We start from the raw sequence: 24635 nt of genomic DNA, 5'->3' as shown, positions 1-24635 counted from the left end.
CCTGACAGGTCGCTCCTACCAGGTGGCGTGGCGAGAATCTGTCTCCTCACCACGCGCTCTCACCACTGGTGTCCCCCAGGGCTCTGTTCTAGGCCCTCTCCTATTCTCGCTATACACCAAGTCACTTGGCTCTGTCATAACCTCAATGGTCTCTCCTATCATTGCTATGCAGACGACACACAATTAATCTTCTCCTTTCCCCCTTCTGATGACCAGGTGGCGAATCGCATCTCTGCATGTCTGGCAGACATATCAGTGTGGATGACGGATCACCACCTCAAGCTGAACTTCGGCAAGACGGAGCTGCTCTTCCTCCCGGGGAAGGACTGCCCGTTCCATGATCTCGCCATCACGGTTGACAACTCCATTGTGTCCTCCTCCCAGAGCGCTAAGAACCTTGGCGTGATCCTGGACAACAAACTGGACTAACATCAAGGCGGTGGCCCGTTCCAGGTTCATGCTCTACAACATCCGCAACGACCCTGCCTCACACAGGAAGCGGCGCAGGTCCTAATCCAGGCACTTGTCATCTCCCGTCTGGATTACTGCAACTCGCTGTTGGCTGGGCTCCCTGCCTGTGCCATTAAACCCCTACAACTCATCCAGAACGCCGCAGCCCATCTAGTGTTCAACCTTCCCAAGTTCTCTCACGTCACCCCGCTCCTCCGCTCTCTCCACTGGCTTCCAGTTGAATCGCATCCGCTACAAGACCATGGTGCTTGCCTACGGAGCTGTGAGGGGAACGGCACCTCAGTACCTCCAGGCTCTGATCAACACCCAAATAAGGGCACTGCGTTCATCCACCTCTGGCCTGCTCGCCTCCCTACCACTGAGGAAGTACAGTTCCCGCTCAGCTCAGTCAAAACTGTTCGCTGCTCTGGCTCCCCAATGGTGGAACAAACTCCCTGTCAATCACCACCTTCCGGAGACACCTGAAACCCCACCTCTTTAAGGAATACCTAGGATAGGATAAAGTAATCCTTCTCACCCCCCCCCCTTAAAATACTTAGATGCACTATTGTAAAGTGGTTGTTCCACTGGATGTCATAAGGTGAATGCACCAATTTGTAAGTCGCTCTGGATAAGAGCGTCTGCTAAATGACTTAAATGTAAATGTAAAATGTAAATGAAAGTATTGTTAAAAAAAAGTCTAGGTTGGAACTGTTGCTGTTAAAATACAATAAATGTTTTATTTTGAACTGGAATAAACTGATTGATCACATCACACAGAGAAAACACACCGTTCTAATGAGAGGTGTGTGTGTGTGTGTGTGTGTGTGTGTGTGTGTGTGTGTGTGTGTGTGGCTGGTTGAAGTTTTCAACAAGTATGTTTGTTCTGGGCTAAATTCTGGACAGTGCAACCCTGAGGTAATCCTCGGCATTGAGCGTTTCTGTACTTGTTTTTATTTTTTAATTACACCAGAGTTGAGGACCAGAACATCTACTGCTTTCTCAGTCAGGCAGGGAACTGCTTCCTGCTGTAGATGAGCAACCCAACTGCTGTAGATGCTTTTTGCCTCCAAAAAGCATCTTGCTTCAATCAGTTGATTCCAGAATAAAAATGATTAGTTCCAACCTAGACTTGTTTTCAACAGGAAGTAGGCCAGAGGTTTTCCTGTACAGTTACTTAGGGTTTTACTTCGCCAAAACAAGTTAGTTAGCTACTGTACTAACGTTAGCTAGCTATTAGCTGTGTACAAGGGGATTGTTTTGAAAGAGAAACTCACATCTACTACTACTACTGAGCGATAGTACTCCCTTAATTCTGCTTATCATTTTTTCCCCCCACTGTCGAAGCGTTGTGCACTGTCCTGAAATAACTCCCTGTGTTTACTGTCATGCTGTGGATGTTTGGTCAGGACGTGTTGTTTTGAGACTCGTTACTAAGCACTTCCACGCACAAAACACATTGTGTGCGCTCTATATTGATTAGCACCTGTTAAATTCAGGGCAGCAATGTTAATAAGATCAGTAGCAACACTTTTTTTTTTTTTGTTTTTGCAGTTCATAATTTCTTAAATGCCGCGGTAGAAAGGATTATCTACACATAATGAGCAGCTCCTATTATAGACGGATGCGTGCTAATGGTAGACCATTCCGAACTAATCTCTCGGCCCATCCGTTCTATCAGCCAATCATGGCTAGTGGGAAGGTTCCCGTGTCTTTTTCCAGGGCTAAACTAACTAGACTTGTCATTTTTTAAACGCATGTTTTGTTCGTATTTACAGATGGTACAAGTTTGTTATTAAGGCACATGAAAGTTCACATTGTCCAGAAGGAATTCTTGCCCCAAAAAATGTAAACTTTTTTTTGCTGTTCAAATGCGTTTCCTGTGACGTGCGACATACGCCTAGCTTCCTGGAACGGGTCGCAAATGTTCTAGACACTAGCAGGAAATTCATGTGTTCTCTGCTTGCCTCTAACCCATTTTCCTCCTTTTCACACCAACCTCTCCCTCTTCGTCCCCCCCAGGTCAAAAGCAACAGCATGGTGGGCGGTCCCGACCCTTACCTGAAGGAGTTCGGAATCGTGGTGCACAACGACATGACAGAAGTGACTGGCCGAGTCCTCCCAGCACCCATGCTGCAGTATGGGGGCCGGCTTAGTACCGACACTGGCCGGGACTGTGGCAGGGTGAGTACTAGGGCACTGGGCTGGGCCAATCACGGGAGAGAGGGGCTGTTGGTGTTCGTGTGTGAATGAAAACGGTGAGTGTATTAACCAAGGGGTGGAGGATGAGACTTCATGCCACACAACACATTTAAATTAAATTAAATAACTCTTACCAAAAAACAGGCTTCTAGCAAACAGTTGTGGCAAACGTTTGGCAAATTTGCCTCAAATGTGCTCCAAGCTCCTATTTTCACATGCAAATTAGTTTCTTGGCAAACTGTTGCGGAAACGTGTGAAATTCTGGCAAATAATTCTGGTAAATTTGTGGCGATATTTTTGCTGAAAATGCTGTCTGAATATGTCAATTAGATCAGGTTTTTGGTTACTGTGTGTTAACATTGTTTATGTAGATCAATCACATAGGCCTAACTTTAAATGAACTTGCTTCACACCGAGAACTAAACTAAACATACATGTATTCAATGTCTTAACAGATTAGAAAAATCCAATCCAATTTTAAAATCATCATGCTAATGAAGAAAATAGCAAAGTCTGGAGATTTCCCAAATTGTTTATTTAATATATTTATGTATCTACAATATTTACATGACGGCAGGGTAGCCTAGTGGTTAGAGCGTTGGACTAGTAACCCCCGAGCTGACAAGGTACAAATATGTCGTTCTGCTCTTGAACAGGCAGTTAACCCACTGTTCCTAGGCCGTCATTGAAAATAAGAATTTGTTCTTAACTGACTTTCCTAGTTAAATAAAGGTACAATAAAATACAAAATAAAATGAGAGATGTGAACACTATGGGGATGTTGACCTTAGGATGTTTAACTACAGAATTTACACGAGCCAAGTGATAACTGAGAAATAGATTTCAACCAATTGAATTTTCAATGATAATTAATGTGGTTTTAATTATTAAAATTACATTAAACTAAATCCAACCATGTTCAGAATTCTTACAGCTTGAACTGGCAAATCTGGTGCAGTCCATGAGGGGGAGATACTAGATACTGACTGTTACTTTTGATTTTGAACACCAGAAGTTTGCTGAAAATAAATGCAGTTGACTGTGAGAGGACATTTCTTTTTCGCTGAGTTACATTTACATTACATTTAAGTCATTTAGCAGACGCTCTTATTCAGAGCGACTTACAAATTGGTGCATTCACCTTATGACATCCAGTGGAACAGTCACTTTACAATAGTGCATCTAAAACTTAAGGGGGGGTGAGAGGGATTACTTATCCTATCCTAGGTATTCCTTAAAGAGGTGGGGTTTCAGGTGTCTCCGGAAGGTGACCTGTCCTGGCGTCGTGAGGGAGTTTGTTCCACCATTGGGGGCCAGGGCAGCGAACAGTTTTGACTGGGCTGAGCGGGAGCTGTACTTCCTCAGTGGTAGGGAGGCGAGCAGGCCAGAGGTGGATGAACGCAGTGCCCTTGTTTGGGTGTAGGGCCTGATCAGAGCCTGGAGGTACTGAGGTGCCGTTCCCCTCACAGCTCCGTAGGCAAGCACCATGGTCTTGTAGCGGATGCGAGCTTCAACTGGAAGCCAGTGGAGAGAACGGAGGAGCGGGGTGACGTGAGAGAACTTGGGAAGGTTGAACACCAGACGGGCTGCGGCGTTCTGGATGAGTTGAAGGGGTTTAATGGCACAGGCAGGGAGCCCAGCCAACAGCGAGTTGCAGTAATCCAGACGGGAGATGACAAGTGCCTGGATTAGGACCTGCGCCGCTTCCTGTGTGAGGCAGGGTCGTACTCTGCGGATGTTGTAGAGCATGAACCTACAGGAACGGGCCACCGCCTTGATGTTGGTTGAGAACGACAGGGTGTTGTCCAGGATCACGCCAAGGTTCTTGGCGCTCTGGGAGGAGGACACAATGGAGTTGTCAACTGTGATGGCGAGATCATGGAACGGGCAGTCCTTCCCCGGGAGGAAGAGCAGCTCCGTCTTGCCGAGGTTCAGCTTGAGGTGGTGATCAGTCATCCACACTGATATGTCTGCCAGACATGCAGAGATGCGATTCGCCACCTGGTCATCAGAAGTGGGAAAGGAGAAGATTAATTGTGTGTCGTCTGCATAGCAATGATAAGAGAGACCATGTGAGGTTATGACAGAGCCAAGTGACTTGGTGTATAGCGAGAATAGGAGAGGGCCAAGAACAGAGCCCTGGGGGACACCAGTGGTGAGAGCGCGTGGTGAGGAGACAGATTCTCGCCACGCCACCTGGTAGGAGCGACCTGTCAGGTAGGACGCAATCCAAGCGTGGGCCGTGCCGGAGATGCCCAACTCGGAGAGGGTGGAGAGGAGGATCTGATGGTTCACAGTATCGAAGGCAGCCGATAGATCTAGAAGGATGAGAGCAGAGGAGAGAGAGTTAGCTTTAGCAGTGCGGAGCGCCTCCGTGATACAGAGGAGAGCAGTCTCAGTTGAATGACTAGTCTTGAAACCTGACTGATTTGGATCAAGAAGGTCATTCAGAGAGATAGCGGGAGAGCTGGCCAAGGACGGCACGTTCAAGAGTTTTGGAGAGAAAAGAAAGAAGGGATACTGGTCTGTAATTGTTGACATCGGAGGGATCGAGTGTAGGTTTTTTCAGAAGGGGTGCAACTCTCGCTCTCTTGAAGACGGAAGGGACGTAGCCAGCGGTCAGGGATGAGTTGATGAGCGAGGTGAGGTAAGGGAGAAGGTCTCCGGAAATGGTCTGGAGAAGAGAGGAGGGGATAGGGTCAAGCGGGCAGGTTGTTGGGCGGCCGGCCGTCACAAGACGCGAGATTTCATCTGGAGAGAGAGGGGAGAAAGAGGTCAGAGCACAGGGTAGGGCAGTGTGAGCAGAACCAGCGGTGTCGTTTGACTTAGCAAACGAGGATCGGATGTCGTCGACCTTCTTTTCAAAATGGTTGACGAAGTCATCTGCAGAGAGGGAGGAGGGGGAGGGGGAGGAGGATTCAGGAGGGAGGAGAAGGTGGCAAAGAGCTTCCTAGGGTTAGAGGCAGATGCTTGGAATTTAGCGTGGTAGAAAGTGGCTTTAGCAGCAGAGACAGAGGAGGAAAATGTAGAGAGGAGGGAGTGAAAGGATGCCAGGTCCGCAGGGAGGCGAGTTTTCCTCCATTTCCGCTCGGCTGCCCGGAGCCCTGTTCTGTGAGCTCGCAATGAGTCATCGAGCCACGGAGCGGGAGGGGAGGACCGAGCCGGCCTGGAGGATAGGGGACATAGAGAGTCAAGGGATGCAGAGAGGGAGGAGAGGAGGGTTGAGGAGGCAGAATCAGGAGATAGGTGGGAGAAGGTTTGAGCAGAGGGAAGAGATGATAGGATGGAAGAGGAGAGAGTAGCGGGGGAGAGAGAGCGAAGGTTGGGACGGCGCGATACCATCCGAGTAGGGGCAGTGTGGGAGGTGTTGGATGAGAGCGAGAGGGAAAAGGATACAAGGTAGTGGTCGGAGACTTGGAGGGGAGTTGCAATGAGGTTAGTGGAAGAACAGCATCTAATAAAGATGAGGTCGAGCGTATTGCCTGCCTTGTGAGTAGGGGGGGAAGGTGAGAAGGGTGAGGTCAAAAGAGGAGAGGAGTGGAAAGAAGGAGGCAGAGAGGAAAGAGTCAAAGGTAGACGTGGGGAGGTTAATGTAGGCAATATACACGGCCTCTACATAAGTTCCGTACAGTCTTTATATAATGTAATTGTGTTCGGTTTGGGTAGACGTCTTCCACAGACCTCGTTATAGGTCCAATGTGGACTGTAAAAACCACGTTGCATATGGATAATTGATCTGAACTTGGCTTGAAATTGCACATTAGAAAAACATTTGGTCACAGAAATGGCTATAATAGAGATGTACTAACAGTTTTGGCACAGTGTTGCTGGGTTATACGCCTTTTATTGGGCCCATTTTACAGTCTCTTCTTGAGTGGTTTGGCCTGCTGGGTAATGGAGTTTTATCATCCTCTGAAATGTGGACTGATTGCTTTTGTCGTCGCAGTTAGTTATTCATTTGTTTGACTGGCACGTCTTTCAGACCTTTTCAACTGTTATATTGTTGTAGCCGTAATAGGTTTGTGATGGGAAAAGTGACTCTCCTTGTGTTTGTCACTCCATCACCGTGTTATCATGCTGGTGTTTATAAAATGTTGCTGTAATTACAGTGGAGAGCATTGCTAATCATCGCTTAATTATTCACTGATAACCTTTCTCTAGCATCACTTGCTGTTCATTTGATGTGATGTGCACGACTGTATTAGTATTCAGTGTAATCACAATCTAATGTATATGTGATTCCATGCTGGATCAGCACCCCAGTATTCGGGGCTGTTTCTTTCTTGAATTGCACATTTAGTACATGTGTAGCTTGCTGGAGAATACAATATGCTTGCCCAATTGTTACAAGAGAGGGTAGCTAACTCGACACAATGCAAAATGTAAGTAGACGCTATGGGCACTGAAGGTACTTCTATTCATAGCTAGAATGATCTGATAATATCTGGGCCTGTATCCACAAAGCATCTCGGATTAGGAATGCTGATCTAGGATCTGTCCATACAATCTTATTTTCATTATGAACTGAACTGAAATGAAAAACTGGTCCTAGATTAGCAGTGGCACTCATACTCTTTGTGGACGCTTTGTGGATACAGATCCTGATATACAGTACCAGTCAAAAGTTTGGAAACTTACTCATTCCAAGGTTTTTCTTTTATTTGTACTATTTTCTACATTGTAAAATAATAGTGAATACATCAAAACTCTAAATTAACACACATGGAATCATGTTTTAAACAAATCAAAATCTATTTTATGTTTGTTTCTTCAAAGTAACCACCCTTTGCCTTGATGACAGCTTTTCACACTCTTGGCATTCTCTCAACCAGCTTCATGAGGTAGTCATCTGGAATGCATTTCAATTAACAGGTGTGCCTTGTTCATTTGTGGAATTTCTTTCCTTAATGTGTTTGAGCCAATCAGGTTTGTTGTGACAAGGTAGGGGGGTATACAGAAGATGGCCCTATTTGGTAAAAGACCAAGTCCATATTATGGCAAGAACAGCTCAAATAAGCAGAGAAACAACAGTCCATCATTACTTTAAGACATGAAGGTCCGTCAATACGGAACATTTCAAGAACTTTTCTTCAAGTGCAGTCGCAAAAACCATCTCGCGCTATGATGAAACTGGCTCTCATTAGGACCTCTATAGGAAAGGAAGACCCAGAGTTACCTTTGCTGAAGAGGATAAGTTCATTAGTTACCAGCCCAAATAAGTGCTTCACCGAGTTCAAGTAACAGACACATCTCAACATCAACTGTTCAGTGGAGACTGTGAATCAGGCCTTCATGGTCAAATTGCTGCAAAGAAACCACTACTTGCTTGGGCCAAGAAACACGAGCAATGGACATTAGATCGGTGGAAATCTGTCCTTTTCATCTGAGTCCTAATTTGAGATTTTTGGTTCCAAACTCCATGTTTTTGTGAGACACAGTAGATGGACAGATGAACTCTGCATGTGGTTCCCACTGGGACTGTCAACGGGACAATGAACCAACACACCTCCAGGCTGTGTGAGGGCTATTTGACCAAGAAGGAGAGCGATCGAGTGCTGCATCAGATGACCTGGCCTCCACAATCACCCGACATCAACCCAATTGAGATGGTTAGGGATGAGTTGGACCGCAGAGTGAAGGAAAAGCAGCCAACAAAGTGCTCAGCGTATTTGGCTACTCCTTCAAGACTGTTGGAAAAGCATTCCTTATGAAGCTAGTTGAGAGAATGCCAAGAGTCTGCAAAACTGTCAAGGCAATGGGTGGGTACAAATTAAAATATATTTTAATTTACCACTTTTGGTTACTACATGATTCCATGTGTTATTTCATAGTTTTGATGTCGTCACTATAATTCTACAAAGTAGAAAATAGTAAAAATTATGAAAACCTTGAATGAGTAGGTGTCAACTTTTGACCTGTACCCTATGTGCTTTTATTATAAACTGGGTGGTTTAGGCCCTGAGTGCTGATTGGCTGACAGCCTTGGTATACCATGGGTATGACAACATATTTTTATGGTTGTAATTACTTTGGTAACCAGTTTATGATAGCAATAAGGCACCTCTGGGGTTTGTGGTGTATATGGCCAATCTACCACGGCTAAGGGCTGTATCCAGGCACTCCGCAATGTGCCGTGCATAAGAACATCCCTTAGCCGTGGTATATTGGCTATACACCACACACCCCCGTGCCTTATTCCTTAAGTTGTGATAAATCAATAACACGTGGCACCTAAGTGTTTATCAGCAAAATATGTTTATAACTGGAAGGGTGGAAGCCTGCATTGTCAAGTATTTGTTCACCTGTAGATTGGAAAATTCTGGGCATATCTTGTATTGTACAATCGTAACTATGACGGTCATGTCTATTCTATACATGAATGTTCTGCCCTGTTGAATAAGCTTCTGGTGCTGTCTAGCCTGTGGAGGTTTTACCTGTAAGCTACTTGCTACGGGATAGTGTGTAATAGGAGCCCACAGTAGTTTCCTTCTGAACACAGATCTAGGGTCAGATTCTCCTACCCTCACAATCCTAATCACCCCCATTTAGACACACATTTAAAATGATCTGTCACTGTATCAGTGGTAAGAGTCATCTTCTACCCAAAACGTGTGTGTGTGTGGTGCGGGCTGGGGAGTTGTATCTGCTGTGTCGGCTAGTTAAACCGGGGGGTTCACTAAGAGCGTAGGGACTCTCTCCGCAGAACAAGACAGTTGCCACGCCTAACCAGGGCGTATGGGACATGCGGGGGAAGCAGTTCTACGCCGGGATCGAGATCAAGGTGTGGGCCGTGGCCTGCTTCGCCCCACAGAAACAGTGCAGAGAGGACCTGCTCAAGTGAGTAATCTGCCCGTCAACCTTGGTAGATGCACCACTCCACCCAAAAATCCCCATATCCTTAGTCTACGAGACGGCCTACAGGGAGGAGGTGAGGGCCCTTGGAGTGTGGTGTCAGGAAAATAACCTCACACTCAACGTCAACAAAACTAAGGAGATGATTGTGGACTTCAGGAAACAGCAGAGGGAACACCCCCCTATCCACATCGATGGAACAGTAGTGGAGAGGGTAGCAAGTTTTAAGTTCCTCGGCATACACATCAGACAAACTGAATTGGTCCACTCACACTGACAGCGTTGTGAAGAAAGCGCAGCAGCGCCTCTTCAACCTCAGGAGGCTGAAGAAATTCGGCTTGTCACCAAAAGCACTCACAAACTTCTACAGATGCACAATCGAGAGCATCCTGGCGGGCTGTATCACCGCCTGGTACGGCAACTGCTCCGCCCTCAACCGTAAGGCTCTCCAGAGGGTAGTGAGGTCTGCACAACGCATCACCGGGGGCAAACTACCTGCCCTCCAGGACACCTACACCACCCGATGTTACAGGAAGGCCATAAAGATCATCAAGGACATCAACCACCCGAACCACTGCCTGTTCACCCCGCTATCATCCAGAATGCGAGGTCAGTACAGGTGCATCAAAGCTGGGACCGAGAGACTGAAAAACAGCTTCTATCTCAAGGCCATCAGACTGGTTAAACAGCCACCACTAACATTGAGTGGCTGCTGCCAACACACTGTCATTGACACTGACCCAACTCCAGCCACTTTAATAATGGGAATTGATGGGAAATTATGTAAATATATCACTAGCCACTTTAAACAATGCTACCTTACATAATGTTACTTACCCTACATTATTCATCTCATATGCATACGTATATACTGTACTCTACATCATCGACTGCATCCTTATGTAATACATGTATCACTAGCCACTTTAACTATGCCACTTTGTTTACTTTGTCTACATACTCATCTCATATGTATATACTGTACTCGATACCATCTACTGTATGCTGCTCTGTACCATCACTCATTCATATATCCTTATGTACATATTCTTTATCCCCTTACACTGTGTATAAGACAGTAGTTTTGGAATTGTTAGTTAGATTACTTGTTGGTTATCACTGCATTGTCGGAACTAGAAGCACAAGCATTTCACTACACTCGCATTAACATCTGCTAACCATGTGTATGTGACAAATAAGATTTGATTTGTGTGGTGACCACTACTCATTTTAGGGCCAAATCCAAACTTGAGATCTGTGGGCTTATCTCAAATGATTCACATCTCTCAATGATGTACGCAAACTAGTTGAGCAAATGTATTAAGTTAGGATTCGGACCACAAAACTTATTGTTCAACAGTTTGAATGCACTTTTCTTTCTCTAGACTACAGTCCCTAAAGGTTTTTTCATGGGTTTTCTAGGAGCTTCACAGACCAACTGAGAAAGATCTCGAAGGATGCCGGTATGCCCATCCAGGGCCAGCCGTGTTTCTGTAAATACGCCCAGGGAGCGGACAGCGTGGAACCCATGTTCAAACACCTCAAGCTGACTTATGTGGGACTGCAGCTTATCGTGGTCATCCTGCCTGGCAAAACCCCTGTCTACGGTAAGAATAACTTTCATACCTCTTTGTTTGGGAAATCGATTTTGTAGAAAGGGCAAACTAACTTCAATTAGTCTTTTGTCTTTTGATGCATTTCCTATGTCTTACGGTTTTGCATGACTTTGCCTAAAATATTTGATAAATGTAAATGGAAGACTTGAAAATGGCGGTAGGGGAAAGAATACCCTCAAGTCACTAGTGGAAATTGAGAGAACACCAGTTCACTCCTCCTGCTTAGTATGTTAAGAGAACCAATCTGCTAGCTACTCTTTTCACTTTGCATTTGAGACTATTAGCGCTACATTATTATTCTGTGGTCCTGGTGCCACAGCGGAGGTGAAGCGGGTAGGAGACACTCTCCTGGGCATGGCCACTCAGTGTGTCCAGGTGAAGAACGTGGTGAAGACATCCCCCCAGACCCTCTCCAACCTCTGCCTCAAGATCAACGCCAAGCTGGGGGGCATCAACAACGTCCTGGTGCCCCATCAGAGGTGACGACTCACTCACTCACTCACTCACTCACTCACTCACTCACTCACTCACTCACTCACTCACTCACTCACCACTCACTCATTAACTCGGATTGACCCACCCTCATTGTTGACCCTCACGGATGTTCTCACGATGGTCTTCCAAGCCTTCGTTGCTTTGACGAAATTGCCTGCAGGCAACAAAATGCAGTAAAACTGGGAATAATGCACTTACTGCTTAGTCATCAGCGAAGGCACTATACACCCACACAACATACCTCAACATACCTCAATTACCTCATGACATGTCAATCAAATGTGTTCTGTATTGTGTCAGACCTATACCTCTTCTCTGAGAGCAAAGCAACACGTGACAAACTCTGTTTATTTTATTTGCCAAATCTGCCTTTTTTTCATTTAAAAAAAATTGCAACCTCTTCTCCCCAGACCCTCTGTGTTCCAGCAACCCGTCATCTTCCTGGGGGCAGACGTCACTCATCCTCCAGCCGGCGACGGCAAGAAGCCCTCCATCGCGGCGGTGGTGGGCAGCATGGACGGCCACCCCAGCCGCTACTGTGCCACGGTGCGCGTGCAGACGTCGCGCCAGGACCTGTCCCAGGAGCAGCTGTACAGCCAGGAGGTCATCCAGGACCTGACCAACATGGTGCGTGAGCTGCTGATCCAGTTCTACAAGTCCACGCGCTTCAAGCCCACCCGCATCATCTACTACCGTGGCGGCGTGTCCGAGGGCCAAATGAAGCAGGTAACAGGGAGGGTGATTCGCGTCTGTGGTGTGTCATTTTGGTCTATTTAGGTTCAGTTCTCTCTCCTTGGACTGAATTGACCATTGAATTACATGATCAAAATGGCGTGTTGTATTGAGTCGGTGGCTGGTTAACCCTTTGAGTAGTTATTCTTTGTTAAAATTTCAGATGAAATAAGGCAGCACCTTAAGTGGTGTAAAAGGGTAGCATATGCTATCAGTACTCAAAGGGTTTAGAAGGTGCCAGTGTTTATTTTGGCACCACTTTTTTATTTTATGTAGTCTAGTTTTTGTCATTTTGACTAAAATATAATTAAGTCACATTTTTGGCATTTGAACAATGATTTCGTCTAGTTTTATATACGTGTGTGTGTGTGTGTGTGTGTGTGTGTGTGTGTGTGTGTGTGTGTGTGTGTGTGTGTGTCATAAACAAAACAATGGGCCATTTTAGTCACCTAAATCACAGACTTCCATGTGCACAAACATACATGGCCTTGTCCTACCGACAGATTGTTTTGCATAGCATTGGCAGAAGAACGCATTACTCGGCAGCAGAAAAAAAAAATCACACCCCTTAACTGGGCCCCAGATGACATTTTATTTCAGTTGGTGGCACCAGCCCGTGATTTAGTTGCACCAATTTCCCCCCCCCCAGCAGTGTCACACAATGATTATACTTTTTTTTGTTATCACCTGAAGTCATTAGATTGTGTCGTAGATTTCTGAGATGGTAGGCTAGTCAAGAAGTAAGTCGTTTCATCGAACACATCCAAGCAGAAATGCATGATTCAAGATCATTTGATGTGCAACCTAATCCAGTGATTGCCATGTATTGTGACCAATAGGGGTATTGTTATATTTTTCTTTGGAAATAGGGCTTCTCAATTTTGTTGTGCAATAGAAATGAATTTGCCTAAATATTTGTGCACTTATGTCATAGGGGTCTTAATTCACCACAAGGAAGTGAAAACTCAGAACACATGAGGTAGATCGCTGACACTACATATAATACTCACAGCTATGTATTAATCTATTAAACAGTCAATTGAGTGTCCTAAAAAAATGTTGTAGCCTGTTACCCTTTGCACTCAGTGGCAGATGTGCATTTCACGTGCTTCCCCATCAAATCAGTCTGTTTTAATCTAGAGAGAACATTTAAAACAATTTAAAAATACATTCAACGAAAGGAGTTTATTTATCTTAATCCACCAATGTCGCCCTTCCGCATCTGCGGTGAAAGGCGGCAGAGCAACAGCGGTGTTTGTCAGACCAATGAGACATCCCGAAAAATCAGTCTTAGAACAAATGTCTGTAGCGCCCGAACGGTTTGTCCTTCAAAATATGACTTGTGTTCTCCGTTTTGCTCTACGACCCACACAATCGTCACGGTACTCGATTTTACTGCTTTTACAGCGTCTTATGGAAAGGTGAGTCGCTCACGAGCACGTACATGTTGGTTGTTTTGGTTTAGCATGAACACAAAACTAATGGAATAAATTCATGGGAGTAGTTTAGTGCCGAAAAGACTTATTTATAATCACGGCCTACCAAAAGGCCTACTGCGGGGACGGGGCCCTGGGATTAAAATAAATAAATGAATACAATATAAATATAGGACAAAACGCACATCACGACGAGAGGCAACACTACATACAGAGAGACCTAAGACAACATAGCAAGGCAGCAACACAAAACAACACAGCATGGTAGCAACACATGGTAGCAGTACAGAACATGGTACAAACATTCTTGGGCACAGACAACAGCACAAAGGGCAAGAAGGTTAGAGACAACAATACATCACACAAAGCAGCCACAACTGTCAGTAAGAGTGTCAATGATTAAGTCTTTGAATGAAGAGATTGAGAAAACTGTCCAGTTTGAGTGTTTGTTGCAGTTTGTAGTTACAGTTCATATAAGTAAATCTGTCAATTGAAATGAATAAATTAGGGCCTAATCGATAGATTTCACGACTGGGCAGGGGCACAGCCATGGCTGGGCCTTGGGAGGGCATAGGCCCCGCCCACCTGGGAGCCAGGGACACCCACTGGGGAGCCAGACAGAACTACTCCTCATTTTCATCAGCTGTCTGGGTGGCTGGTCTCTGATCCTGCAGGTGAATAAGCTGGATGTGGAGATACTGGGCTGGCGTGGGTTACACGTGATCTGCTGTTGATGTCGGGTTGGACGTAATGCCAAATTCTCTAAAACAACTTTGGAGGTGGTTTTTGGTAGAGAAATGAACAATCAATTCTTTGGCAACAGCTCTGGTGGACATTCCTACAGTCAGCGTACCAATTGCACACTCCCTCAACTATAGACATCTGTGGCATTGTTGTGACAAAACTGAACAATTTAGAGTCCTTTTATTGGGCCCAGCACAAGGTGCCTTACTTGGTTAAATAAAGGATCAAGAAAATAATACAATGTGAGAAGCAAATTGACCCCAGCCCTTACATTCATTATATAGTCTTCCATTATGTAAAGGCATTTCTCCTTGTCCAACTACATCATCCCCATACTGTTCTTTTTTTTTGCTCCTTTGCAACCCAGCATCTCTACTTACACATTCATCTTCTGCACATTTATCACTCCAGTGTTGTTTAATTGCCAAATTGTAATTATTTTGCCACTATGCCACTTTGCAGACACCGTATATAGACTTTTTCTATTGTGTTATTGACTGTATGTTTGTTATTCCATGTGTAACTCTGTGTTGTTTGTCACATTGCTTTGCTTTATATATTGGCCAGGTCACAGTTGTAAATGAGAACTTGTTCTCAACTATCCTACCTGGTTAAATAAAGGTGAAATAAATAAAACTGTTTGACCAGATCATGGTTTTAACTGGCAAACAAATAGGACGTTTTTTTAAAAATTTGAGTGAGGTGACCATGTCAAAGGGTCACGAAATGTGACTAAATGGTCGCAGTCTGGAGCCCTGCCCCTTGACATACTGGGAGCTATATTGTAATAATTTTGTTGATGAATTGCTTTCACCCCAGCCGAAACCCTGTCAGGGGCATTGACGGTGCAATAGTGACTCAAAAGTATATTCAGACGGACCTCCCTCTCCAATTGGAGCCTGTCTCTACAACTTTGAGACCAAAGAAATTTGTATATATATAGATAGATCGATAGATTAATTTGTCATAGTGCCCTGGATATAGGATCTGGCTGCGTTTACACAGGCAGCCCAATTCTGATTTTACATTTGAGTCATTTAGCAGACTCTTATCCAGAGCGACTTACAATTAGTGCATTCATCTTCAGATGGCTACCTGAGACAACTACATATCACAGTCATAGTAAGTACGTTTTCCCTCAAAGTAGTTATTTTGCAATGATTTCGTTTTTCTTTTGACCAATCTGATCTTTTGCTAATAATTGGTCAATACACAGGCAGCCCAATTCTGACGTTAGCGCCGCCGACTTCGCTTCAACCAGAGAGTCATAGCAATGCATTTTTCCATTCAATGTGAAGCTCACTTTTTAAAATCTCTTCCCCATGTGTGACTGTGTAGGTGGCGTGGCCAGAGCTGATTGCCATCAGGAAGGCCTGTATCAGCCTAGAGGAGGACTACCGACCGGGCATCTCCTACATCGTGGTTCAGAAACGCCACCACACCCGACTCTTCTGCTCAGACAAGACCGAGAGAGTGAGCGGAGACCCGTGTAGAGCAGGGCTGTCAAACTCTATTCCTGGAGGGCTGTGTCTGGTTTTTGATGGGAGATCCTAAGCAATTTAACTTAAAAATAAGTCAGATCTTTCAAGTACATGAGAGGAGCGAAGACATGCAGCCCTCCAGGAATTGAGTTTGACATCCCCCTGATGTAGAGGTTTAAATTATCCGCAGGTATAGGATCAGATTACCCAACTGTATCCGGCGGGATGAAACCTCTGACCCTGTATCTGTGGTTAGGGGCAACTTCTACGAACAGTATTTCATGAGGGAGGGCTTCGAGGGTGGTGGCAGTGTTCCAATACTTTTTACATTTACATTTACATTTGAATTACTTTTTAAATGCACCTCTCCAACTACATATCCTTGGAGTAACCTCTGAGCTGGCATTTCACTGGATTGATGATTTAGACACAGCTGAAGTTAGAGGGGTTGCAACAATGGCCCCTTTTTCGACGAGCACTCCAGCATGTCTGTCTGTAATCACAACTGTCTCCCCCTACAGGTTGGAAAGAGTGGCAACGTCCCAGCCGGAACCACGGTGGACAGCACAATCACCCACCCCTCAGAGTTTGACTTCTACCTGTGCAGCCATGCTGGGATCCAGGGCACCAGCCGGCCCTCCCACTACCACGTCCTGTGGGACGACAACTGCTTCACGGCTGACGAGCTCCAGCTGCTCACCTACCAGCTGTGCCACACCTACGTCCGCTGCACCCGCTCTGTCTCCATCCCCGCGCCAGCCTACTACGCCCGGCTGGTGGCCTTCCGCGCCCGCTACCACCTGGTGGACAAAGATCACGACAGGTAATGATGAAAGTGGCAAGGCACAAGGCGAGAATACTGAGGGGTATCGCGGATAAACGGGAAATGTTTATTTTAGTCAGAACAGACACGAATGGACTCTGTTAGCTGCCCTATATGTTCGATTTATATCTGCAACATTGTGTATCTAGCTTTACTGAATATACCGTTTGTGTTTGGCATGTTGACACAAATACATTACGGTACATGTTGTTCAATATGACTACAGTTGGTGGAGCCCAACAGTAGTGGATTTGTTTTCTTTTTCTCTTACTTTTGTCATGTATCTGGCCCATCTCTCTCTCGTCCTGTCCTGCAGTGCGGAGGGCAGCCACGTGTCGGGCCAGAGTAACGGTCGGGACCCCCTTGCCCTGGCCAAGGCAGTCCAGATCCACTATGACACTCAGCACACTATGTATTTCGCCTGAGCCACGTGAGCAATGTGTGCAGTTCTGTCCTCTATCTCCTCTCTCTTTTTGCCAGTCTTTCTCTATCTTTGTCTTGCGTCTTGATGTGCACCAAAGCGGTTCGAAGCCAGTGAAGTATGCCAGTGGAGTATTTTCCTTTTTTGGGAAAAACGACATCCGGCGTTCCCGATCGAAGCCGCCCTCTACCAGCAATCCGGCACCGAGAGACCGTTGGGGTTTCCGATGCACAGGGAAAACAAACAAAAAACACAAGTTGAGCCATTTTTTTTGTTTGGAGGGGGTTGTTTGTTTTTTGAACGTCTCTTGCTTTTGAAAGATACACTGAGCAATGGAGCGGACTGACGCCAATTGTCAGTGGCAGCTCTTAGCTCTCCCAGCTAAGCAGGACTACTTTTTACCTCAAAGCCCTTTCGGGGCGAAAATCTGACAAGTTCTTGGGTTGGGGGGGTCATGGGGGGTTTGCATGGAAACATTGGTGGAGAGGATCTTTTGAGAATGATATATATATATATATATATATTTTTTTCTTCTTTTATGATCGTGTTTTAACTTTCTCCTTTTCTTCAGTCTTTTACAAGCGAGGTCACCTGGGTATCCATACCCATTAGTCTTCTCCCATTTAGCGAAGAATTAAGTGCTTGAGTGTGTGTGTGTGTGCGTGTTTGTTTGTGTGTGCGTGTGCATTTGTGTATATACGTGTGTGTGTGTGTGTGTGTGTGTGTGTGTGTGTGTGTGTGTGTTTCATGGCAGGCCAATGAATTGTAAAGGGAAAATCAAGAACTGCTGTAAATGCCTCAGATTTGATGTTTTTTTTTTATATATTCACACATGACATATATATATATATATATATATATATATATATAAATATTTGCATCTATAGAACGGATTGAACTATACAGGCTTCACAGAGGCCGGTGGGTGTATGTGTAGCAGTAGCAACCGTGGTTTAGCCGATGTGACTGACTCTGCATTGGGACCTATTGAATGGTTGAGAGCTTTTGCGGGGTTACGGCATTGGGCTAAGCCGCCTTATTTGGTGCCCCATGTGAGGAAGGAGATTCATCCCTTAAACCTGTTTGTCTGAATGGTTATGACATTGTTAGGGCGGCGCATGGTTTTTTAGCAAGGCGCTAGTCGTCTGAATTTTTCGGAGGCGGAAAACCCATTCGCTTAACTTTTGCGGTCTCCTTTGCTACCGGCCAATTCATTGCACTGACCCGGGACGCGAGGCAAGCAACAGAGGGCACACTCTCTTACCTTTTTTTATGCATTTATACATCAGAATCAAAAAGCAGAATTTGTAAGAGTTTAATATAAAATCGTTTTGTGGCTAATCTTAACTGTTGTTCAGACTTAGTAGTTATATTTGATGTTGTTGTTATCTACATTTATGATAATTATCAGACTGGCAGCAATCGGATGTGTAGTTATTAGATCAGGGTAAGAGAGGCTGGGTTTAGATTTGCACACTTTGGTAGCATTCTGGCCTACGGTGGAGGGAGGCCCAAGGTGTATCGGTTTATGCTCCCTTCTGCTCCTCAGTGATGTAGTAGGGAAGGGTTTGGCTGTGTTCTCCAGTAGAAAAGATCTCTGTTGAGCTATCACCGTTACCCCAGACTGGTAAAACAGGAGGCAGAAGAGTACTGTTGGCAGCAGGGGATTTCGGTTCGAAATGGAAGAAAGGTGACAATCCGAGCTGGCACTAGGAAGAAACTGGGACCGAGCGAGTGGTAAAAAGAAGTATGCAATAGGCAATGAGTAGAATTTTTAGAACTTCATAATGTGTATCTATGACTGTTTGTGTGTATTTGAACAAGTATATCTATTCAAGTCTAAACTTTTGGTGTTTTACATTTTTTTTAAAAATAAGGTTTTGAAAACCGGATATGAATTGACATAAAGCATAAACACTGCCCATGGACCTAAGAACACCTGACCAGTCACGACCACGGTTAAAGATCCTATTTAACCAGTCGTGGTTAAGGTTATTGCCGTGCAAGACTGCGGTTAGGATGGGGAGGGGGGGGTGTCGACTGCGGTGCACCCACCTCGCCAGGGGGGTCGGCTCTGCGAAAAACCCTTTTCTAATAAACCATCCGTAAAGCAGCAGGTTTGCTATGAATGAGTTTGAGCCCCGGCCTGTCGAGGGCTTGGGCGCGCCGGCCTGTCGAGGGCGAGGCATGGTGGGGTTCCAGGCATTGCATGCAATAAGTTTTGAGGGGTGGGGCTGAGTTGTTGAAGACGTGCACTAGTTTTCCTACGGGGAAAGAGGGCTGCAGAGAGCCAGGTGTTGTAGTCTGTGCCCCTCTGTGGGTGTGACCAGACTGGAGGAGTGTGCAGGATGTGGGTGTGGTCTCCTAGCAGGGGATCCAAAAGGCGGTGATGACTCCTCAATTTTGAACATATTATCATTGCAAAGCAATATTAACTCTAAATCCAGTTTTCGAATGTGTAAAAATGTATAATTCTTCTTGTCGACGTGGCTGTTGGTCTGCTCTCTGTCGCCGTTTCTGGAACTATTTTTTTTGTTTTTTGTTGCCTGTATCAATCAGTGGGAATGTGCATTCGGTGGACTAGCTCTTTAGGCACTGAGAAAAAAGGTCAAAACATTTAGACTTTTCTCACCTGCATGCCAGAGTTTTGTCCCTAAAAATAAAATAAAAAAATATAAAAAAATAAACTCTTTAGAATTAAGCGAGACAGAAGGTGAAGAAATATTGGGTAAATGTATATGAATTTAGTGAGACTGTTTTAGGCTAGCAATATTGTCCAGTCTCTTAAAGATGTTTTTGAAAGATTCCTACACAAATGTCAGTAAAAAAATAAAAAACGGAGGCACAGGCCGCTGGAGGTTGAGCGTTCGAGCCTTTGCATCGTGACCCGAAGTTAAACGAGGTACTTTCTTCAAAAGTGGGCCGGGTAAAGACTTGACCCCTCGCCCCCTCACAGGCCCCAGTGTAGCGTCCATTTAGGCCTCCACTTCCTGGTTTGTGCCCCTGCCACGCCTCTCGGGGCTCCCTAGTCTCGTGGCGCCACCCTGCTGGCCACCCACACAAGCACATTTCCTCTCTGTGGGGGGCCTCGCCCAAGGCGTCCACAGCCACAGGAATACCTCTTTTTAACATTTTTAACGATCCATTCTTTCTGTGCCCCGTTTGAAAGAGAGCATGATTTATTTTTTAATTCCTCTTTGATATAATGTCTACAGATTTGTTATTTGACATTGTAAGTGTAAGTAAAAAAATTTAGTTCTTTATTCTCGTGTGTAGCTCTGCTGTTTTCTGCTAGTGTTCTGAGCTGTGTGACTGTCCAACAGCAATAGAACAGTACCCTGTCTGACCTGCTGGGGAGGGGTGGGGCTTCCTCAGGCCCCTCCCACAAGGGTGCCCAATCACTTGCTGTATTGCTATGTGACATGTTTTAAACTTTTTTTTTAGCCTGCAGGGAATATTTGTGTTATTGTGTAAAGTAATAAATTGGTATTTTATGCCTATATCATATGCTGGTGTTCCCTCTTTATTCCTTATTTTTATCCCAACACCACACATGACACAAAGGGAAAACGCTAGTCTTCTATTCCATTTTATAATATATTCTTACTAATACATTTGTTGAGTGATTACATGCATAGGCCAGTAGATGGCATTGTTTTCTCTGTGGGCAGGGCAGGTCTGTTATTGGCTGACAAATAGCAGTCTGAGGAGATGGGACTCCTGGGGGGGAAAAAACCCTCCTTACTCACAGTTTAAGGTAACCAAAGATAAGAAGCTGTCACTTTATGACAATGCCACTGTATCATGTTCCAAAGATACAAATCTGAAGTCTTTAGGGTACTTGTTGACAGCATTTGTTGACTTGGGACAATAAGTAATGTGGTCAGCTGATATAACTATCTCAGAGATGAATACACTCGGATGTCCATCTTAAATGTACTACTTATGTGTGTTCGGCTGTATGCGCCTGTTCTGTAAAACATTGTGTGTACAGCCTTTTGAAGCACCGACTAGACAAATCAATGGAAACCTGGCAATATATTTGTCAATCATTTCTTTTGACTTTCGTGTGTGTGCGCTAATGACTCCAGTGGATTTCTTATGCTGTGGTATTCATCAAATGTAGTACCACAGGTAAACATGTCTTTCACAATCGACAGCTATCCTTTGCCTCTGCTCCTCTTTCCCCCACTCCCCTTTCCCCTGCTCCTGTGCTGTTGTCATGACCACCGTTGTCAAGGAGAGGTCCTACTCACACAAGAAGGGGAAACTCAAACCACGGATCTTGTTGCCATATTTAATTCATCAGCATAGGCACACCAGGGATCAATGATGTTGTGAGCAGAAATAAAAATTTAATTTGTTATCCATCACAGTTGGGCTATTGGCCAGTATACACAGTTGTAACTGAAGGCAGCAGTAAAGTGTAAATCCATTGATTATAATCCATAAAGTGGGATATCCGCCATTTTATTTGTGACCATATTTTCATCCAAGAGTGAAAGAATCAAACTACCTCAATTTATACATTTTATAAATGAAATGTTTGAGTACATTTTAATAGCACTTCTTTAGGTAACACCATCTTTGATGGAAAGTGAATGCTTACACCTGACCTGTATTTCTCATGAGAGTGTTCAGCTTTGTAGTCCGGTTCATTCTGCTCACACACAACATCCACTCCACCTAGCCCCCTTTTTAGCCATCTCTTCCTTTTGCTGCAACCCCCAGACATAAAACAGATGTAAAATGCTCCTTTAGAGAAAAGCAGAGCATTTAAGACCCATTGTATGGGCCCCCTGGATTGGCTTTGTTTATTGATCGACCTACAGATACCACTCTCTCCCTCCCCCCTGTCCTGTCTCGTTCCCTCTCTCTCTCCAGGCACACAGTGTTGCTCTCACAGTTTGACAGTAAACTGAGGCTGTTCTGAAGATGGGACGGACTGACTATTCCACTTACCTGGTAGTCTGACTAAGTAGTCTTACCTACTATCAACCCTAACACCCGAGTTGGACTGACCCAATTGGGTGTGTGTGTGTGGGGGGGGGGGGGGGGGGGGGGGGCAGAAAGCTGAACCTGTGTAGAGTCTGAAGTGGCTTCTGCAGGCTGAGCCCTTTGTGACGAAGACACTCCAGCAGGCGCCAGCTGCAGCTGAGGTCTGCCGCTTCATTTTCCAAGGCTTTGTTCTCCAAGACACCGTAACTCCATTTTAAGCTTTAGCGGTGAAACTTGTTTTGCATCAACCATCAAGCTTTGGTGCATTTGGAGGCATAGTTTGGATGCACTTGGACAAAGGCCAGAATTCGACCAAGCCTTTATTTGCGCTTTATCAAGACATCTGTCTTTTTGTTTTGTTTACCTTCTGTGGAACCTCTTTGCTCATGGGACTGTATCAGTTGTTTTTGCCTTCCAGCGATGGCGTACATCTTCAGCGATGACCCTTGATCGAGTATCAGGTTCTATTGGCATGACCCATCTAGGTAAAGCCACACCAAACCTGTGGGGTAATAGACACTTTTCATGTAATCAGCTCCACGCTTGGGTTAGTGTGAGGTTACAGGGCCAGAACTGCTGACATCCAATTGTACCCTACGCACAAACCCACTGGGTCTGATGGTGACGTCTCTGAAGCTCAATCAATCCAAAATAGGGGAGCTGCCACAAGTGGCTGCACAGTCATTGGTTCTTAAATAATGAATCATTTCAATAGATAAAGAGGGAGGAAAGCAATGGAGTCTTCTCTCCCTCTGCCATCACCTGTCACTCCGATCACTGGGGGGGAAAAACCTCGAGTTAAAAAATAAAAGCTACATTGAAGACATCTGACCAGATGTTGAAAAGAAACGGAGACATAAGAAGCTTGAGAAAGGAAAGTAATTTCAGAAAAGGACAGTGAGTGACTCAAATTCAGGATTGTGAAAGGCCCAGACAGAGCAGGCAGGTATAGCAAAGTAGTGGGCCTTGAAGTGAGAAAGAAGACGGACCAGGGTAAAGGTCCGTTTCAGGTGGTCAGAAGACATCGAGAGCAGCCATCATGGTCAACACAGGCATGCAATTGATCAGCTTCACCTGTGCGGTAACAGGTTGGGTCATGGCCATCGCTGTGACGGCCTTGCCTCAGTGGAAGGTGTCCGCCTTCATTGGCAGCAACATCCTCACCTCCGAGATCAAGTGGGAGGGCATCTGGATGAACTGCATCTACCAGGCCACGGGCCACATGCAGTGCAAGACCTACGACTCCATTCTGGCTCTGCCCCCGGACCTCCAGGCAGCTCGTGCCCTCATGTGTGTGGCAATTTTCCTGGGCTGGCTGTCCTGCACTGTGTCCTGCTGTGGAATGAAATGCACCACGTGCGCTGGTGACGACCGCCGCGCCAAGGCAGGCATCGCCCTCTCCGGCGGCGTGCTATTCATCCTGACGGGCCTGTGTGTGCTGGTGCCAGTCTCCTGGACCGCCAACACGGTGGTCCAGGACTTCTACAACCCCAAAGTTCCTGTCATGTACAAGCGAGAGCTGGGCCAGGCGATCTACCTGGGCTGGGCATCTGCGGTTATTCTGATGATCAGCGGGGCCGTGCTGAGCAGCACCTGCCCCCATATCGAGAGCGGAGGAGGGGAGTACCGCCGGGGGTACATGGGCCGGCGCTTTCCTAACACGCGCCCCTCCCCCCTCGCAACTGATCTTCCGAAACCGATCACCTCCAACAGCGTGCCCCTAAAGGAATACGTGTAGTCCAGAGAAAAGATGTGAAGAAGAATGTCAACAGGGTTGGAGTATGGGAAGGCGCAAGGTTGAGAACGAGAAGAGGAAGTAGAAGGCTGGAGAAGGAAAAACTGTGACTGACTGTAGTGGAGGTGAGGTGTTGTGACTTGGAAGGTTTTTGAAGATGTGACGCATTAGATTTGAAACTCTGCAGTTCTCTCGCGTTCTTCTACCGTGAAGCAGTTTGATGTACTGTAAATATTTCAAATGTATTTTGTCACGGCCCAATTTTATATATATATATATATATATATATATATATATATATATATATATATATATATATATATATATATATATATATATATATATATATAATTGAGGCTGTTTCCATAATGCATATCATTATCCGCCTCATGTATTCCCTTATTGACTTCATTACACATTTATTACACTGTGATATTTGGTATTAGTGCGTGGACAGATCACAGTATTCTGCCTGGAAGATAAATCAATCACCATAAACACCTTTAAGATATTATGGTTTTGTGACTTGTGGTGTGAAGATTGGAGTGATTTCTTTCACAATTCTTCTCAGATGACTATTAAATCTGTGAAATAATTCAGTCTCGGCACTACTTCATTGAGTTTGAATAAGTCCAAATTGTAACAGAATA

At 45.2% G+C, this 24635-nt stretch overlaps 2 protein-coding genes across 7 annotated transcripts in view; both read left to right on the top strand.

Moving 5' to 3' along the window:
• Positions 1 to 20759, top strand: part of LOC124012172 (protein argonaute-4-like) — a 40640-nt gene extending 19881 nt beyond the window's left edge. For 4 of the 6 annotated variants that reach the window (XM_046325653.1, XM_046325650.1, XM_046325652.1 and 1 more), the window contains exons 10-17: positions 2473 to 2634; positions 9341 to 9489; positions 10927 to 11111; positions 11440 to 11599; positions 12026 to 12341; positions 15866 to 16000; positions 16530 to 16831; positions 17148 to 20759. In XM_046325653.1, coding sequence (XP_046181609.1) covers positions 2473 to 2634; positions 9341 to 9489; positions 10927 to 11111; positions 11440 to 11599; positions 12026 to 12341; positions 15866 to 16000; positions 16530 to 16831; positions 17148 to 17256 — 1518 coding nt within the window. In that variant the 3' untranslated portion in view covers positions 17257 to 20759. The remainder of the gene's footprint in view (positions 1 to 2472; positions 2635 to 9340; positions 9490 to 10926; positions 11112 to 11439; positions 11600 to 12025; positions 12342 to 15865; positions 16001 to 16529; positions 16832 to 17147) is intronic. The other 2 variants (XM_046325654.1, XM_046325651.1) reach the window with 1 other exon arrangement.
• A 1573-nt stretch (positions 20760 to 22332) lies between these two features.
• LOC124013295 (claudin-7-like) lies at positions 22333 to 24275 on the top strand. Its single transcript, XM_046327563.1, has one exon. The coding sequence runs from the start codon at positions 23290 to 23292 to the stop codon at positions 23986 to 23988; it is 699 nt and encodes a 232-aa protein (XP_046183519.1). The 5' UTR covers positions 22333 to 23289; the 3' UTR covers positions 23989 to 24275.
• Positions 24276 to 24635: the final 360 nt, after the last annotated feature.

The sequence above is a fragment of the Oncorhynchus gorbuscha genome, linkage group LG24, assembly GCF_021184085.1.
Source record: "Oncorhynchus gorbuscha isolate QuinsamMale2020 ecotype Even-year linkage group LG24, OgorEven_v1.0, whole genome shotgun sequence".
NCBI lineage: Eukaryota > Metazoa > Chordata > Actinopteri > Salmoniformes > Salmonidae > Oncorhynchus > Oncorhynchus gorbuscha.
Note: the sequence above shows the minus strand (reverse complement) of the source record. Positions and strands in the feature narration are given on the sequence as shown.

Excerpts from the sequence above, each read along its gene's own strand:
- LOC124013295 (XM_046327563.1), top strand. The coding sequence starts at position 23,290 with ATGGTCAACACAGGCATGCAATTGATCAGCTTCACCTGTGCGGTAACA.